This window comes from Gigantopelta aegis, chromosome 15, assembly GCF_016097555.1.
Source record: "Gigantopelta aegis isolate Gae_Host chromosome 15, Gae_host_genome, whole genome shotgun sequence".
Classification (NCBI taxonomy): Eukaryota; Metazoa; Mollusca; class Gastropoda; order Neomphalida; family Peltospiridae; genus Gigantopelta; species Gigantopelta aegis.
The window spans coordinates 19,826,974-19,845,976 of record NC_054713.1 but is presented as its reverse complement, the minus strand read 5'-3'; the positions used below and the strand labels follow the sequence as shown (position 1 = coordinate 19,845,976).

General features: G+C 35.0%; 1 protein-coding gene across 1 annotated transcript in view; it reads right to left on the bottom strand.

Moving 5' to 3' along the window:
- The window catches only part of LOC121389705, a 210,274-nt gene that overhangs the window by 86,810 nt on the left and 104,461 nt on the right, over positions 1–19,003 (bottom strand). The window contains exons 41-49 of the mRNA XM_041521356.1: positions 16,348–16,360; positions 15,647–15,977; positions 11,467–11,669; positions 9,335–9,549; positions 6,968–7,271; positions 5,806–5,948; positions 4,919–5,111; positions 2,195–2,329; positions 610–698 (exon numbers count right to left, since the gene is read on the bottom strand). Coding sequence (XP_041377290.1) covers positions 610–698; positions 2,195–2,329; positions 4,919–5,111; positions 5,806–5,948; positions 6,968–7,271; positions 9,335–9,549; positions 11,467–11,669; positions 15,647–15,977; positions 16,348–16,360 — 1,626 coding nt within the window. The remainder of the gene's footprint in view (positions 1–609; positions 699–2,194; positions 2,330–4,918; positions 5,112–5,805; positions 5,949–6,967; positions 7,272–9,334; positions 9,550–11,466; positions 11,670–15,646; positions 15,978–16,347; positions 16,361–19,003) is intronic.

Sequence of the window (19,003 nt, the reverse complement as noted above, 5' to 3'; positions counted from 1 at the left end):
CCCCTCCGGTGGAACCAGTAGGGGGGTAATAACAACCAAACTGCTAGGTATATCATTATTTAAAATAGAATTCAACTGCCCCAATGAATAGTAGCTATGGTTGATTGTTGTGACTCATTAACTTTTACAACCATTGCACAAAGTAACCGTAGGATAGTAGTAAGGACCTTCTAACAATTACAATCTTGGTGAGAAGGTGAATATCAAACATTGAGTTTAATCCAAAAAACACTTAGTCCACACTAGATCTGTTTAGACACCAATGAGTTTGTACCTGTGTTAGAAAATCTTGAAATCACAGATCTATTGTAAATTTTCAATGTAATTTAAGACAATAGTATACATAGCGAAATGTGTTAGACACGATAATAGGTATTTATGACAATAGCAGTGCTAAGATCTTTTCATGGAATGGAGTCCCTGTTTTACATATGGTAATTATACACTTAAGCCATTAAGGTGATCCTAGCACTAAGATAGCTTCATAAAATGAGGCTCTGAACTTTACTCTCGACCAACTGGAACAAAATCCCGCATCAAGGTCAGGTCAATGCAAGAACATACAGCATTTACAAAGAAATGTTCTTTTTTTAATAGTAAAAAACCTACTTTTCCATGATTAACCATTTCTGTAAACAAGTTATGGGCTCTCCTTGTGTCTCCTTTTGTATTGAAGCTTTTAACAATCAAATTTCTATCTGAAACAAAGAAAAGATATTATTTAAAATATTTCGCCAATGTAAAACACAAATACAATTACAGTCTTAATAAACTCATATTTTTCTATCAACTTTGCATCAATAATTGTTAATGTCATTAAAAATAATTATATTATATATATTTTTTAATTTTAGATAAAAAGTTAGGAAACTGAATAACTGAGAAACAAAGAAATAATACTATGTAAGCTCATGAATTTATCCAGGATTTTGCATTAGGGTCCCATGGCTAACTGAATTGGGAAAATTAGCAAGATTTAATCATAACTGGGATGTTTTGTAAGCCACTAAATGTCATAATGAACCACTGAAAAGTTATCAAAACAGACATGATTACAAGAATATTTACACATTAAATTATGAATTTTCAGTGCCACTTGCTTTTGGGAAGGGATCAAAGTTTGGTACCACAGAACACCTGGATAAATCACTGGTATGCCTCAGCAAAATTGTAAGCATGTTTTGCCATAAGTGTAACATCATTTTCCCAGATTTCAGCTAATCAGGCATTATAAATTATCTCATGTCCAGGGCCCCGTTCCACAAAGCAATCTTAGCGCTAAGATCACCTTAAGTGCATATGTTAGCTGTGCAGTTACGGTGATCTTAGGGCCAAGATCGCTTTGTGGAACGGGGCCCAGGTTATCACAAAATGTACATCTGGTAATCACAAGCTTTCTGATGCAATAAAAACAAAACAGATCATAAGTGCCACTTCTAAGTGTCTACGGTTTCTCAAATATTTGAAATTGGAGACTGCATTTCGTGTACTTTTACAAATTTTAAACAGCAGTTCTCTTACTATAATCTTTTAAAACATTAATTAATTTTGAAGATTTTAGGGTACGTAATTTACCCTTTGTACCTTCTGGCAGAAACCCTGTCATTTCAACTTATTTCCGTGCTTATATCCAATTAAGGTTCAAGCACGCTGTCCTGGGCACACACTTCAGCTATCTGGGCTGTCTGTCCAGGACCGTGGGTTAGTGGTTACTTGTTAGTGGTTAGTGAGAGAGAAGTCAGTATAGTGGTCTTAGTTCGAAATAAGCACATGTCCGTTTGTCCCGACAAGTGAAAATCTATCCGGACAAGCAAAATGTGTCTTGATGGCTGTTCATTGGACAAACAGATATTTTCAGAGCAGTTTTATTTTGAGCAATCAAAAACATCATCCTGTTCCTTGAATAAAACAATTAATTTATTTGGACAAGTGAAAATATGGGCAGATAAGTAGATTTCTAGATGCATTTGTCTGGTGGACTAGTGAAAAATTCTGCTTATTTCTATCACGGATCTCAATGACCCATTGAGTTATTAAAACTCGCCCTACATGGGTGGGGGCCGGTACCGGGCTGCGAATCCAGTACCTACCAGTCTTATGTCTGATGGCTTAACCATACCACCGAGACCAGTAACCCTGTCAGTAGATTATCAATAATGGATACATGTTCACTAATAGCTAAAAAACAGCTTACTTTTCAAGAGGCCAGGATAAAATCCTTGACTGATATCAGTGACAGCATATTTCACGAAAGCATTCTCTGTTGGCCCAACAGCTGCCCCAGTCTGATCAACATAGAAATTGTCGTAGTGACCAATGAATATATCGTCTGCAAAACATTAGTTTTTAATGAAAGGAAAGGAATATTTTTTTAATGACACATCAGCATGTTTTAAACCATATTGCTATTTGATATCTAACACATACATTATTGGTTATTTTAAAACTTGTGGGAGGGGTGGAAGTATGTGTCAGATACTGGTTAGTACAAGTCAAAAACACAATAAAATGCTTTCTAAAGGCTAGGTTTGCAGTAAGGGTTAAATGATAGGAAACATGTACAGAGGCTGCAAATCTATAAGATTCCATGCTTCCATGAATCACAGATTTTGGGTCAAAGAGTAAAATTATTTGGAATCCAAAAATACCCGCATTACTTAATTTTTGCGATTCTGACAAAATTCTTTTAAAATCTTGATTTCAGCTAGTGCCTGACAATGTATACTTCAAGTCACATGATCTGTGCCTTTAGTAAGTAAACTGCAGCATGACTGACTCTGCTTTGAACATTAGGAACCTGATACATGAGAGATTCGATTATTTTTCGGCATTAAATAGCAGACATGCTAACATACAAGACACGTGCAAGAACCTACCAAAACTTAAGTTTTTTTCTACTAAAAAATCTTAAATTTTAAAATATCTTCTTTATAATACAGTCAACTCCACTTATTTGTACATCGGTTTATAGCATAATTCGGTTAATCGACTATTTTCACCCAACACGGAACCATTTGTTCTTATAACACTACAAAACATCCGGTTAATTGCACAGACTACAGGCTATATATCGGTTATTTGCACATATAAATAACGATTTATTTATTTTTGTGCTAAATTAATGTCACAAATAACTGAGAAAGTCTATCAAACTTTGGCAAAAAAACTCAAATAAATCACCGATTAATCTGTTTTGTTTGAGCTCACTGTGTGGCAATCAGACTGTAATCGCTGTTTTAAGTTGAATAAACCTAAGACCTAATGTTTTGTTTGCAATATATTGCTGTTAATCAGAGGCCATCTCAATAACAGGTAACTCTCCGACTATTATTTGTGCTTGTGCTTGTGCTTGTGCTTGTACGCATGCGCACTCAACTATTGAGGCCCTATTCGATTGACGTGTTCAGGGCAATCATTGTTCTGTATCAATTACATTATGTTGAGAAGCCTTGTCAGTAATTAAAAGATTACAGATCAATCGTCCTAGGCGGTTATGTTTTTAATAAATGTGACCGAGAAAGGGTTGTTGTCATTAGATGCAGTGTACGCTATATCTGTTAAACGCAAAAGAAACGATTTATCACTTGCTTCCCGGAAAATGTAGCGGAAAAAAAATGACTGGTGGGGGAGGTCGTCAAAAAACAAACATAACAAAGACCATTATTTATGGATCGTCCCTAAGTTTCTGCTATATTGTTAGACACCAATCAGTCGGACCGCACCATGAAGGCCAGTCATTTGTGTTAGACCGGTCATGCATGCAATGCAGACTGCTGGAACTGATAATGACTCACTAGCCGAGCTTAACTTTAATTGCTTAACAATAGCAAAGTCATTATTTGGGGATCACAAATAATACCAAAGCTTGCCATATCTTTTGGGATGGAAACACCATACAAGTTCACGTAATTCTGGAAACTGACGTCATTTTGTAAACACGTGTACAGATGAAAAGTGAACTTTTTGATGGTTCTGTTGTTTCAAGTTTATCTCATTAACTAAATGGCTAATACACTTTGTTTACACTAGTGGATGGTCAGTGTGTTTTTTTTTAATGCACAAAGTTTGTGTTTTTAGAAAACGGATGTTGTTGGTTTTTGGTTTTTTAAAAATGATTTCTGGATTAAAACAAAAACGTCATGCTAATTATATGTATATCGATAGATATATATTTTTACATTTATATATATCCAACTGCATGTGACATGTGTTAACTGTAATAGTTCCGGTATGAAGTACTGTAATAGTTCCGGTATGAAGTACTGCATTATGCTAGACTGTCTCCCATGCCACTTTGTAGTTGGATGGCTGTTACAAAGTGAAAGTCGGTACTCTATCGGTTAATCGACTAACCCGGTTAATTGCACATAATCGAGCAGCACCTAGGGTATGCAAATAAGCGGGTTTGACTGTATATGTATAATATTGCCCACTGGTTATATTTCAAAAACATAAATTCCATTTTTTTTCTTTATTTGCAAGAAACATTGCAACATCTATGAATTACATGTACATACTGTGATCTCGACATTGAAGAGACTGAACCAACAAGGTCAAGATTTCGGTTAAGATTATCATAATATTTGTCAGTACAAACTGTCATCGCAGTGCTAGCAGAAAATTTTGTCAAAATAAACTTCAAAAAAATGCAGAAACAGTTATTTTTTTCAACAAAATATCAATTACTGTATAAAACTATTTCACCAAACTGAATTTTTTTTTTAATATTTGCAACTGATGAATCTGGGGAGTCGGAGCTATATATAGCCCTGCATGGGACTATTTCTCATTCTTGAGATAGGCATACCCTGGGTTGACGAGGTAACAAGGAATGCAAGATGACAATCTTGGAATGTGTGCGACATTTGTTACAACTGGAAATGTTCTAATACTAAATAAAATAAAATTGCTACATTACTTGTAATAGTAATTCTGTTAGTTTTTCTTGACTTGAGAACCGTCTTTGCTGCAGTTGTGACTTTGAAATAGATTTGAACAGTGTTAATGGGTTCACAAATGGAGCCTGCGAAAACAATTCTGCCCTCGGTCATTGTAACATATGTGTCACTGGAGAGGCAGGCATCTGGACGAGTGGTCTTTAGTTCTACATGCTAGGAAAAAACAAACAATTGTATTTGAATACAAACACAATTTAAAATAATTTTGTTGAAAGTACTTGGCTCTCTTACAGCACTGTGGTGTTTTAGTCCTAAAATTTTAGTTTCCCTTTAAATACTCAGAGAGGTCGGAAATATGGAAGTATATTAAAGAGTTCATTTCCAAAAATGCAATATTTGCCAATTTCCGAATTTTGGAGTTAACAGTGAAGAAAAAGCCTACTAATGTTAGTACAAGCCTGCAATATAACAATAGAGCTTCCATCAAAATGTGATCTATGCCTAATTAACAGGACCCTGTTTTACGAATCAATCTTAGTGCTATAAGATCACCGTAAGTGCATAGCTACCTTATGTACTTAAGGTAATCTTAGCGCCAACATCTCTTCGTAAAATGGAGCCCTGGGCCCCGTTCCACAAAGCGATCTTAGCCCTAAGATCACCTTAAGTACATAGCTACCTTATGCACTAAGGTGATCTTAGTGCTAAGATTGCTTCGTGGAACGGGGCCCTGACCCATAAAATTGTGCTTCATCTGATATACATGTACACTATGTCACTTTGTGGAAAAATCATATTTTTCTCAAAAAGACTAACATAAATGGATATATCGATTTTGGAAATATTTGACTAGTTTGTCTTAACAGTGAGGCCTGTAATTATAGGGGTTTTTTTTAAAATAACTTACCAAACTAGAATCTGGTCCAGAAAAAATTCTGTTTCCAAGCTGATCTCTTACTTCTAATTCCAATTCTAGTGGACAATTTGCCCCAATTTTTGTAGGAATTTTTTCAAGTGGTGTAATCAATTCAAGAGATGTTGCTGACTGTGCTGCAGTATAAAACAAACATAAATAAATAAATAATAACAACAACACAAAATAAATGATAATAACAACACAAAATAATTAACTAACTATAAGTAATAAATAAATGAACAAATACAAATGTGTTGCCATAGATGCTACTCCTACTGAGGACCAGTTGATTGGATTATTAATAACATATTGGAATCAACAGCAGCTCATCTTTAAAACTGATTACTTCTTTGATCAGTCGAGCTTCATCCATCTTGCCTAACACAAACAAGCTTTTATGTATTTAAGGATTGTCTGTTATTTCTTTTATGTTCAATATTTCTAATTAAATTTGAATCATACAAGCTAATAATAACACTAAAACATCATACTTTATTTTGAATTAATTTTTATCTATAAACAATAATGCTCAATAAGACAACTTGCCAATATAGAATGACGTCATCAGATATGACATTCCCTGACAACGCAATTTTCACGTTCATAGAAAAATTAACAAATTCCCATTGCTACATCTAGACCAATGGAATGACATTATGTTGTAATGAATGTAACAGAAATGTAATTATTCAAGATTAAAATGAAGTCCACACACATATATTGTGATATGAAGACCACGATACATTGATTTATGGCAGCTGGTTTGTGATACATAAAAATCTTAAACTTACTGACCTTAATTCCAGACCAACATACTTTTTTTGTTTTACATAAAATGAATATGAGCTACTGCAAACATCAGGGCAATCAAAAACACATTGGATTTGCTAAAATTAATAACTTATGTCAGGGTTTGTAATTGATACATTATTTAATAATTAAAAAAAGTGTACCTGGCAAAACTATTTTACACTGCCTTGTAACTAGGGTCATAATCATTAAATATCGTGATTCGTATCGTATCGCAACACAGGTATCGTATCATACTGCGACACAGGTATCGTATCGTATCGATGCGACACAGGTATCGTATCATGACCTATTGTATCATGATACAACCCTAATAGCTTGAATAAAACCATTTTTACTATACCTGTCACATTCAACCTTTTGGAAAGTATAACAGAAGGGTCAATTGGTCGTATCAGCTTGTATTTGTAATATAGATCCGGTGTGGAAGCGTTTACTATATACAGTGACTTGTAATCTCTGTTCATTTTTGGTGTTCGAATCCAATTACATCTGGCCTGGGTCAAGGTCGCATTTAATCTCACGGTAGAATGAATGTCCAGAATTCGAACATCCGTGAAGGTCACCCTTCCTGCACTAGCTCGCTTCTCAAGTACCATGTCATGGTAAGTGGGGTCTTCTTTCACTTCTGGACCAGCCATCCGGGCCTCAAAAACAAAATGGTGAATTCATCACATAACGTATTTCAACTGCATTTTCCAGTTTAAGAGTTGCTCCTTTCTCTAAGCAGCACTGTCTCATTCGTTCAAATACCATGTCATGGCAGTTAGGGAACATTTTGTTTTAAAAATCTTTATAAGTAATATTTCTAGTTAATTGAAAATTTATTAGCAACCACTGTTTAATGTTTTAAAACTGTGTAACGATCTCTGTAATTTGCGTAGGAAATCACGATACATACTGAACAAAATGTTCCCTGAAAACTCATGATTTAAAAAAAATGCATCTAGAATGACTTCAATGTGACATTAAGCAAACTAGCCCAGCACTTAGCTTATTGCATGTGGTAAAACTGCTAGTAGCCAACAGCTGAACTAAAAGTATAAATAAACAATTTATATACTGCTAACGTTTTGATTAGCTGATAGCTCTATAGTGCAATATAATCTTTACAATAAACATTCTCAGTATAGGCAACCTTGTTTTTCTGGATATAGTACTGTATAATACTTTATTTTTGCGTGGAATTTATTTTCGCGTTTTTCGCATGTGAATGGATTTCGTAAAAATATATTCCACGCGAAAATAAACTTTTTATAAAAGCCGACAAAAATAAAATAAAATATGTAGTCTCGTTCCACTATACCACATTAGTTTCCGATGTACGAGACTAGTAGTAACAAAGCGGTGCGTCCTCCTGTCACAGAACAAACAACAAAACACAAAAGCTATTTAAAACTTTAAATCAAGAACACAATTTAAGTACATACATGATAATAAAACAATACTAACACTAAAAAGCTTTATGCTGTTTTCCTTTGCATGTGCTAGTGATCAGTTCATCGGACAGAGTCTACACGTGTTCAACGACGGAAGTAAACATTCATTATCACAGTATATTAAAAATGTGGAAGTGAAAAAATCTGGACTGGGCTATGTTCAGATGTTTCACAATTTTATTTTTATTTTTGGCCTGTTAGCCAATCACAAACCGTTTTGAACTAGTATTTTGACGGCAATAAATATTGTTTCAATCAAACTTAAGTTACTGAGTACTAGTAGCTTGTGCCTTCAAATTTCGTTTCGTTTGTTTTCGGTTTTTGTTTTTATAACAATTATAAGGATTAAGAAAAACTGTACGCGGTAAGCACCTTCTTTAAGCTTATTAACTTATAAACAATAGTCTTGATTGGTTAAAGCAGGAAAACTATTGTTTTGTGTATAGCACTCGTGTGTACATGTAGGATTAGTTCTACAGATTAGCGTAACAACTGGCAAAACTAAGTTCCGTTTTTAAAACAAAATTATTGACATCTGTACTTCGGTTTTTTTTATTGATGGGAGTTGGGAGATTCGCAAAAATAAATGTTGGCGAACTGACCCATTTTCATTAAATCGCGAAAATTTTATCCCGCGAAAATAAAGTATTCTACAGTATATGGAAGAACAGATTTTCAGGTAGCAACATATGATCATATTTGAAAAAACAAACAAGTATTTTCAGCATCATACGAGCTTAGGCTATTCGTACCAATTAGCAGTAAGACATTCTTCATATAGGGGTGGGACGTAGCCCAGTGGTAAAGCGTTTGCTTGATGTGCGGTCGGTCTAGGATCGATCCCCGTCAGTGGACCCACTGGGCTATTTCTCGTTCCAGTCAGTGCACCATAACTGGTGTAACAAAGGCTGTGGTATGTACTATTCTGTCTGTGGGATGGTGCATATAAAAGATCCCTTGCTGCTAATCGAAAAAGAGTAGCCCATTAAGTAGAGATAGTGGGTTTCCTCTCAATATCTGTGTGGTCCTTAACCATATGTCTGACGCCATATAACCGTAAATAAAAAAATGTGTTGAGTGCGTCGTTAAATAAAACATTTCTTTCTTTCTTCATATAGGCTTAACACATTTCAGACTTCAGTTCCCATAAGGAAACTGTGGTCTGTAGGTTGTAAAATAATTGTAAATTTTAAACACACATGGTTTATAATCGATGATAAATAGATATGATCTGCAAATAATGGAAGGTTACAATATTATGAAACACTTACTTCAGTGGACCTCAGAAACATGTCTTTCCCACCCTTATAAAAGAGTGTCACGTATTCCCATGACACTCGGACTGTTACAAATGCTGTGGAGTCCAGGCCTGTTGTCACAATACTTTTATTTTCGGCATCAACTATCTTCAAAGAAAAACTGAATGGTTGGTTAGCTAAAACTTCGGTTGGAAAATCATTTTCAAAATGTAAATACCATGCAGGAGCTACAAAAAAAAAAAAAAAAAAAAAAAGAAAAGAAAAGGAAACTGAATTATGAAAACAACACAAAAAATTTTGTAATTAAGGATTGTCCGTTATTTCTTTTATATTCATCGGGGTAAGAACAACAAAAAATCATCCGCAAATGGTGTGAATCGGCAAAGCCATTCTCACATAAATTTGCCTACAATTTTTTTTGTTCATATACCCAGATGAACAAAAAAGAAGTAACAGACAATACTTATAATTAAATTTTAATCATACAGGCTAATAATAACACTAAAACGTCATACTTTATTTTTAATTATTTTTTACCCATAAATAATAACACTCAATAAGACAACTTGCCCATATTAAATGACATCATCAGATATGTCGTACCCTGATGACGTAATTTTTACATTCATTGAAAAATTAACAAACTCCTGTTGCTATGTCTGGACCAATGGGATTCTGTTGCATTGTAATGAATGTAACAGAAATTTAATTATACAATGACATACAATTTATATTAATCCGCTTTACTGCCTCTGAGGGCAATGTGACATCACCAAGTTGAGATTCCAACCCAGGGTTAGCTCTGAGTCGATCTGGGTTATCAGAAAATTTCGCCAAATTATTGCAAAAATGCAAAACCTATAGCTATTTTCAAACAAAATTTTAATTATCATGCAATTTTTTTTGGTGCCAAATTAAAAAAAAAAAATTCAATAGTTTTTAAAATTCGCAATTGGTGAATCTGGCGAATGACAGAGATAACCCTGCAACCTCTTTTACAAAAACATTCAAAGGTCTTTGTATTTCACAGATACAATCGTTTCCAAATCAAAACCGAAAGTCTGTTACCCGTTATTAATGGTGGGAATCAGTTTAAATTTCATTATCTATCATCATTTATAATCGATTACATGACTGGTTAGAGTTATATGAACATAAGAAGGATTCGAATTATAAAGGACATTTGCCATGTACACATAAAAACAAACACGTACATGTACCAACTGAAACATATCGATCTACATCAATTTCATCATCTAAATGGAAGCTAGCTCTGGGTCAGCAGAAAATTTCACCAAATTATCTATTAAACTTCAAAAATTTGCAGAAACCCAGTTCGTTTGTATCAAAATATCAATTATTACATGAAATTATTTTGCCAAATTAAAATAAAATTCGGCAAATGTTTTTGAAATTCGCAACAGGCGAATTTAGTGAGAGCTAGCCTTAACACTGAACAAACAATTACAATTAATATTTTTCCTTATAAATGATTAGGGATTTTCATAATTGATCATCACATCGGAAGAGCCAAACTGATCAATTTAACTCTCTCCTAAAACAATTTAACTGAGTGTGGAGGGTCTCCGGTTTTCAGGGCTTTGTATTGATACAAAACATAGGGGTGGGATGTAGCCCAGTGGCACAGCATTGGCTCGATGCGTGGTCGGTGTGGGATCAATCCCAGTCGGTGGGCCCATTGGGCTATTTCTCGTTCCAGTCAGTGCACCACGACTGGTATATCAAAAGCTGTGGTATGTCCCACCCTGTCTGTGGGAGGGTGCATATAAAAGATCCCTTGCTGCTAATCAGAAAGAGTAGCCCATGAAGTGGCGACAGCGGGTTTCCACTCTCAATATCTGTGTGGTTCTTAACCATATGTCTGACGCTATATAACCGTAAATTAAATGTGTTAAGTGCATCATTAAATAAAACATGTCTTTCTTTAATACAAAACCTTTTGTTGTACTTGTTTGGTTCCACTGGTGTTCTATTCACATTCTGCTTTATATATGTATTGAAGAGAGGTAAACTTTAGTGTTAAAAGATTCGTAAATCACGGGAATTAATTTCGAAAACAGAGTTTTGAGAGAATTCCTGTTTAGGTCTTGAGGGGTTATTTTCACTGTATAAAGCAAACTTACCTTCAACAAGCACAGGATTGGTGACGTTTTCAACAGTACGTGAATGAGGCAAGATGACTTTAAAAATAAACACTCGTTTATTTGCAGGAATCATGTTCCCATCTTCATGTTTGTGATATAAACCTTCTGCGACAAGCAAACCATCACACAACCGAAGATCTTTGAAAAGTTTGGTTGGGTTGAACCATAAACCACAGTATTTTCTAAAATAAATAAATAAAGAAATGTTTTATTTAATGATGCATTCAACACATTTTATTTATGGTTATATGGCGTCAGACATATGGTTAAGGACCACACAGATATCGAAAGAGGAAATACGCTGTCACAACTTCGTGGACTACTCTTTCTGATTAGGCAAAAAAAAAAAATTGTTTGTTTCCGGTCACCCGACCGACCCTAAATTTTGCCACCGACCCTGAACTTTTTTTTTTCTGCTGGGGTGGGGTGGGGTGAGGGGAAGCGCACAGAGAAGTTGTGGTCGCGGATCGACAAAGCAGGGGTAACTCTTACACGTCAGTGTGTGTTAAATGGAGGATGAGGTGTGTGTGTGCGTGGGGGGGGGGGGGGAGCAGCGATGGTTTTTATACACCCCCACCACACTTTTTGGCACCTTCTTACGCCGTGCCCTGGAACCAATCACTGGCGTTGTTAGAGACTGGACCCAGACTAGACATGCCTAGACGTTGAATGGATATGAGCATAACTAATTTGTTTGAAATTGGAATCATTAACACAGTAATTGATGACACAAGAGATCGCATGACAGTACGGTAACGTGTGTGGCGATTAAACAGCTTTTATTACAAACTGCTAAATACTGTAGGCCTATAGAGGAAAATATATCATATTATCTTAACTCCAGTCATCTCATACATTGTAGGTTTATTTTCCAAAAACAACGTGCGATCTGCTGAGCATGGGTAATAATTAAATAAACGGAATATTCAAGAATAACCACAAACATTAAACAGTTCACATTTATTTCAGTGTTTCAGTTAATTGGGAATAAATTAATTTGGGTGATTTTAGCATGGGTCCGTTCAATAGGCTAATAAACATTAAAACTATAAGTCCGTCCCACAGGGAACGCCTTAGCCCGAGTACTCTGACTGTAAGAGAGCTAGACGGACATTTGAACATAAACACGCTCTCATTATTTATGTTCAAATGTCCGTCTAGCTCTCTTACAGTAAGAGTACTTGGGCTAGGAACGCCTTTTTTATTACTATGACATTTACTACAAGTTATTTATTTCTAAGCCGAATGATTTGTAAATTGCACACAAAATTAGTATTGTTTTGTTATTTCCAATACAAGTTGGACAAATCTGTGAAGTTTTTGTGCAGTCATCTACTGTCTGAATAAATCTGTGAACTTTTCGTGCAAACATTTATTGACCAACTTGGACAAATTTGTGCAGTCATCCTCTGACAAAACTGGACAAAGCTGTGAAGTTTCTGTGAAGTCATCTACTGACTTTTATTGGTGAAAGGAATAGTTTGAACTTTTTTTGTTTTCCTGTCTTTTGAAAATGGCATGTGAAACTTAAAACTGACACTGACAGTGAGATTGTTTTTATTTCTCTGGCTGCAAAGAGTAAACTAAGATTTTTCAGACAGCTTGCCTTCATGTCTTTCATCTTGAGACTTGAGTTTTTCTCTGGCAAACACATTTAAGGTAGGGTAACCTTTCTTTGAACTAAAAAAAAAAAAAAAAAAAAAAATCCTACCTACCTACCCTACTTTTTTTTGGCCATGTTACCCGAAACAAACTTCTTCTTTTTTTTGGCCATGTTACCCGAAACAAACTTCTTCTTTTTTTTGGCCATGTTACCCGAAACAAACTTCTTTTTTTTTTTGGCCATGTTACCCGAAACAAACTTCTTCTTTTTTTTGGCTTTAGCAGCATGGGATCTTTTATATGTACCATCCCACAGACAGGATAGTACATACCACAGCCTTTGATATACCAGTCATGGTGCACTGGCTGGAACGAGAAATAGCCTAATGGGCCCACTGACGGGGATCGATCCCAGACCGACCGTGCACCTAGCAAGCTTTCTAAAATAAATAAATTTAGATTTAGGCAAAATACAGCCAGTGAGAATATGAATAGAACTTAACCTTTAGACCACTGGATTAATTTTTGACAAAAAACACGTTGAGTGGGTACAAGTTTATAATTTTTACTCACATATATTCACTTAAATGTTTTAAAAATACATGAAATAAAGTTCATATATGAATCAGTAAGTATTATTTTCGTGGGTTATTGTAATTTTTATATTTTAGATCCGTTAATGGTGATTAAAATTATGCAAAAAAAAATTTAAGTTGTGTTTCCTTACAGGCATTTGTGGCCAGCTGTCCAGTATTTATGTCCATTATTCCCGATAACAGTGGTTTTATGACTAGATTTAAAAAAAGAAAAAACTAACTACGATTTATATCCCAATATTTGGTGATTTTCGTTGTTGGTAAAACTATCAAATTAGCTGTCACAATCGATCCCTGATAATGACCGCGATGTGCCACCATTGGTGTCAAGAGAAAATACGTGCCAAAAACCATTTTTTGAACTCAAAATTTCAATGTATTTTTCATTGAAAAATAACAAACAAAAGCTACCATGCTGTAAAATAAACTGTTTCCTGTTAAGATAAAAATGTTTCCGGTGAGTGTCATGTTCAAAACGACGGGAAATATGAATTGGGGAATGCACTGTATACAGTGTACAGTATGTTGACTGGCGTGATGTCGGGCGACATATCTCACCAGCAGTACTCCGACGGTTAACTTAGGTACCATTTCCTTATAACTGTAGGAAGTAATATTAGCAAAGTTAAATTTTATGGACTTCTGGAGATTGTCCAAAGGGCCGGCAACCAAGAGCTCATGTTTAAGTTGCCTGTTAAAAAATTATGTTGCCCAAATTCTAGTTTTATCACTAATGGGTAGGCCTAGTGTATCCAGTGTAATCAAAATATGTGTTATTTTTCTGATCACATTCTTTCAGAATTTGATAACTTAGCAAATTAGAGCAAATTAGAAAATGACATATAAATTAATCAGGTCATGTCCCCTTTTGAAGAATAATTAAGTTTGCCTTGGTTTGTGCCTTTGTTTCTAAACTAAGATAGCAATTGCAGTGGCCCCAACTAAATAAAATTTGAAAATATTATGCCTCTAGTATGCCATGGTTTTTATTTTTTATTTTACCAATTGAAATATTTATTTCTGTAGGTTAACAGAGCCAAACATGTATAGCCATGTACAAAGACAGTCTGGGATTTATCAACGCGTTCTGTGGTACCACGCATAGGTCCCTTCCCAACAGCAAGTACGTGGCATTCAAAATTCCCAATTTTATGAGTAAATAATTATTTTAAATTAATTTAACAATAGTGATTGCCATCATTCAATATAATTAAAGCATGCTATCAAACAGCTAAGGGATCGTGCCGAAAAATCCTGAATAAATCCCTGCAAGTTATGTGGCTATAAGCAAGAATGAATGAATGGATGGATGGATGGATCGGCTGTTGGGTGTCATAAAAGGTAAGTATATGGAAATAATATTTATACAATTATGAAAAAACCCCAATGTAAAGAGCTGTGTGGAAAAGTACAATACAATACAAATATCAAAGTAAATATATTTTAAAATTTTGTATATAAAAAATAAAGTCTCTGTTTAAAACCACAAGTTTAAAATCTCAATGTTTTGTCAACTAAATGATGACATCGTCAGGAGAGCCTTATGCACGATCAATCTAAGATCAATTCCCGCTTGGTGGACCCATTGGGCTATTTCTCGTTCTAGCCAGTGCTCCACAACTGGTGTAACAAAGGCTGTGGTATGTACTATCCTGTCTGTGGGATGGCGCATATAAAATATCCCTTGCTGCTAACTGAAAAGAGTAACCCATGAAGTGGCAACAGGGTTTCCTCTCTCAATATCTATGTGGTTCTTAACCATATGTTTGACACCATACAACAGTTAATAAAATGTGTTGAGTGAGTCATTAAATAAAACATTTCCTTCCTTCTTTCGTCATGAGAAAACTTTTGTATAGAAATCAAAGTGTTTTAAAAACTTCAATATGAATTCTGGGTGGAATTTAAGATTCCAAAACATTTTTATTGCCAAATATATCAGTGAAAAAAACCACCCTTACTTGGCTTTCTTTGAGTTCCACCTATATGGGTATCTCACATTGTATGCCACCTGACACAGAGTGCCTTCATCTTGCTTCCACCTGTCAACACCCGCCTTTCCGTTTCTGTACACATTAACATCCATCGACTCAATAGTAAATGGTGCACTGGCAATGTCTCCATGTTCTTTGCTGGTTACTCTAACATTATCTTTGTACAGGTAGGCAAGTATAGGTTTACTTATTCTTTCGTTCAGTGGAACGCTGTACACTTTATCAGAGTCCGCTGGGATTCTTGCGGGTGGCGAGAAGCCATCAAGAAAAACAATGCTGAACCATCCCCATGATCTCCCTGAAATACAAAAGGAATGTTTAATCAGTGTTTGTTTGTTTTGTTTAACGACACCACTAGAGCACATTAATCATCGGCTACTGGATGCCAAACATTTGGTAATTTTTTACATTAGGGTTGGGTACCACAAAAAAAAAAACGTACCACAGTATATATACAGCTTCTTTTTTTTTTTAAATACTGTGGTATGTACCGTGGTATACCGCATTAATAGTGACATCATACTAACCACTGTGATTCATTGATACAATAATTTCTCAACATACAGTCATTTATGTGCCTTTGAACTTGGGAGGCAAAATATGTATGACATACATGTACTACAATGAAATACCAGTAGAAATTCTGACCGATTCAGTTTACACATTACATTCTATTTTCCTCTGAAGTTGAGTAAGCATTAAACAGGACTAAAAATCACATTTAGAGAAAAGCTCATACTTATAGATAGAACATAGTTGTAGAGCCTCGTTGTATTTTAAGTAAGACCTTATAATGTAAATGAAATAAACATAACAGATGTGTATGAATCAAATGTATAGATATCATTTCAGTTAACTTGAAGAATAATAAAAATGGCAAAGTTTAAACAAAGGTATTCTATTATCACCATTTTAATTATACCAGTAGTTATTAACTAACTGTAACTTTTATATAGCTATAGTTTTATTTCAATTGATGACCCAGGTCCTTTTGTTTTCAGTTTGCTACAATGTATTATTGTTCAAGTTAGTTCAAGTTAAATTGTCGCAGCGTCAGTTTAGCTTCAAGAATAAACAAACTCTATACCATGAATGTCTGAATAAATCATGTAGTGTGTCAATTCCTGTAATTATTATCTGGATTACTGAATTTATTTTATGTTCTTGTTTAGAAACAATGTATTAGTGATTAATATGTGAATATTTGTTATCACGAATGTATGTATCAAAAATTATCAATGTAATGTTATTTAACGTCAAACATAGGGTTATTGTTGTATTAAGAGCGGGAATCTTTGCCTACCCGGTGGTAGGCAGACATTTTGTGTATTCGACATCTCTGACTGAGAGAGATTGTAACTGTTCAAATGTCGGTCTAGCTCTAGAACAGCAGAGTAGGCCTTCTTGGGCTAACCAATTATGGTGGAATGAGTTACTTGAGAACAAGTCCAACCAAACCATCACTGCCTACAGAGTGACAATCAGACATTTGGCAACCCCTGCAATTAAGAAAATGACCACAGCAAATAATTTGCCGTGGAAAATAGTGTCCACAACATTTTTACTGTTAACATGTTTGCATCTGTGGTTTGTAAGTACATTTGAATGATGAGTTTGTTGTTGTGTTTTTGCCAATATGCTGTAAGATTTATTTATACTAGTGGTGGTATTTGTTGACTTAACAGTTAACACGCAAATGACACATGCACGATCAGGGACAATGGGGTTGCAAGGGGATGACAATTTATCATATACAGCGTAGTCAGTATGCAATGGCGTGCCAGTTCAATTTTTATATTGTAATTATATGACATCAAAGTGTCAGAATATATAAAATGTGATATAGAATTAAAATAATTATGTTTTATAACGGCATAATTTCTGTTAGGAAATCTGTCACCAAGACAATGCCCACCTTTCAAGCTCAAGTAAATTGGTAAGGTTTGTTTAATTTTGTGGATTAGGTCACTCGGAACCAAAAAAGATGCTTATTCATACATTAGTGCGAGCCCTCGAAATTATGTATTTTGTTTCATGACACTGATCATTTATTTCTCAGGATTTTCTGAAATGTCGTTGTTCACAGAAAGTCCCGAAGTATACCGGTACAGTACAAAATGGTAATAGTGCAACCTCTATTTTACATAATAGTCTTAGAGAGGAAATCCACTACATTTTACCACTAGTAGCAAGGGATCTTTTATATCCACCACATGCACTTTTCTCAAAATAATGAATGAATGTTAACGACACCCCTGCGTAAAAAATACACATCGGCTATTGGGTGTAATAAAAAGTATAAGTACATGTATATTGAAATATTATTTTCCCCAAAACAATTAAGAAGTAAAAAAGTTCAACTACATGTAGTCTTAATTTGCTCTGCCACTTGCCAAATTTGCCAATTTCGAATTTTAAGAACTCGAAAATTTTATTTTATTGTGGCGAACAAAAATTGTGTTATAGGCAAGTGATATTTTGTTGGAAAATAGCGATGTATAAGTTTAGCATTTTTCAGATAATTTGGTGAAATTTTCAGGTCACTGAGAGCTAGCCCTGTCAATACTGTGGAATTTCACTACAGGGGCGTCGGAAGCGGTACGCACTGCAGTGGTCCCTGCAATGCACGTGCTATGAACAGTCAACAGAGTTCAATGACCTAGTCGATACTCGCCTACTGGTAATTTACATATATGTTCTATCACGCTAAGATTCAGATACTTATACAGCAATAATGGTGTAGTTACTATTTTAATATTTACTTTTATTAATTTTAATGTGTTTTCAGTTCACAAAGTAAATTTTATTTTTAACAATAAGGAAAAAATCCATCTTGAAAAAAAAAATCCAATATTGTCCACGGCAAAAAAAATGCTGCAGAGAACGAAAAATGCTGCTGTATAGCAGATTTCTGCGGGCAATTGCAGGGGTTGCTAAAATAAAATACCCTGCCAGCCCACCCACATTCCTTCCCAGCAATGAACATAGTTTTCTTACCATGACATGTCATGTATAAATTTATGTATTTCTCAACAAATTGTTTTTTAAATTGCACACAAAAATAGTGTGCATTAAAGTTTTAGAAAAAAATAAATATATATACTCTGTCGACAAGGGTTATTGTTGTATTAGAACGAGAATCTTTGCCTATCCAGTGGTAGGGCAAGGCAAGTATTGCACCTCCTAACCAGTGGACCGTTATAATCACTTAGCACTCCCCGGGTCCCTTCCACCAGTCCAGAATTTTGCACCCTGGGCTCCGCCCACGCTATGCCACTAGTAGGTAGAAAGTTAGTGTTTCTGTGTAATCTCAGACTGAGAGTG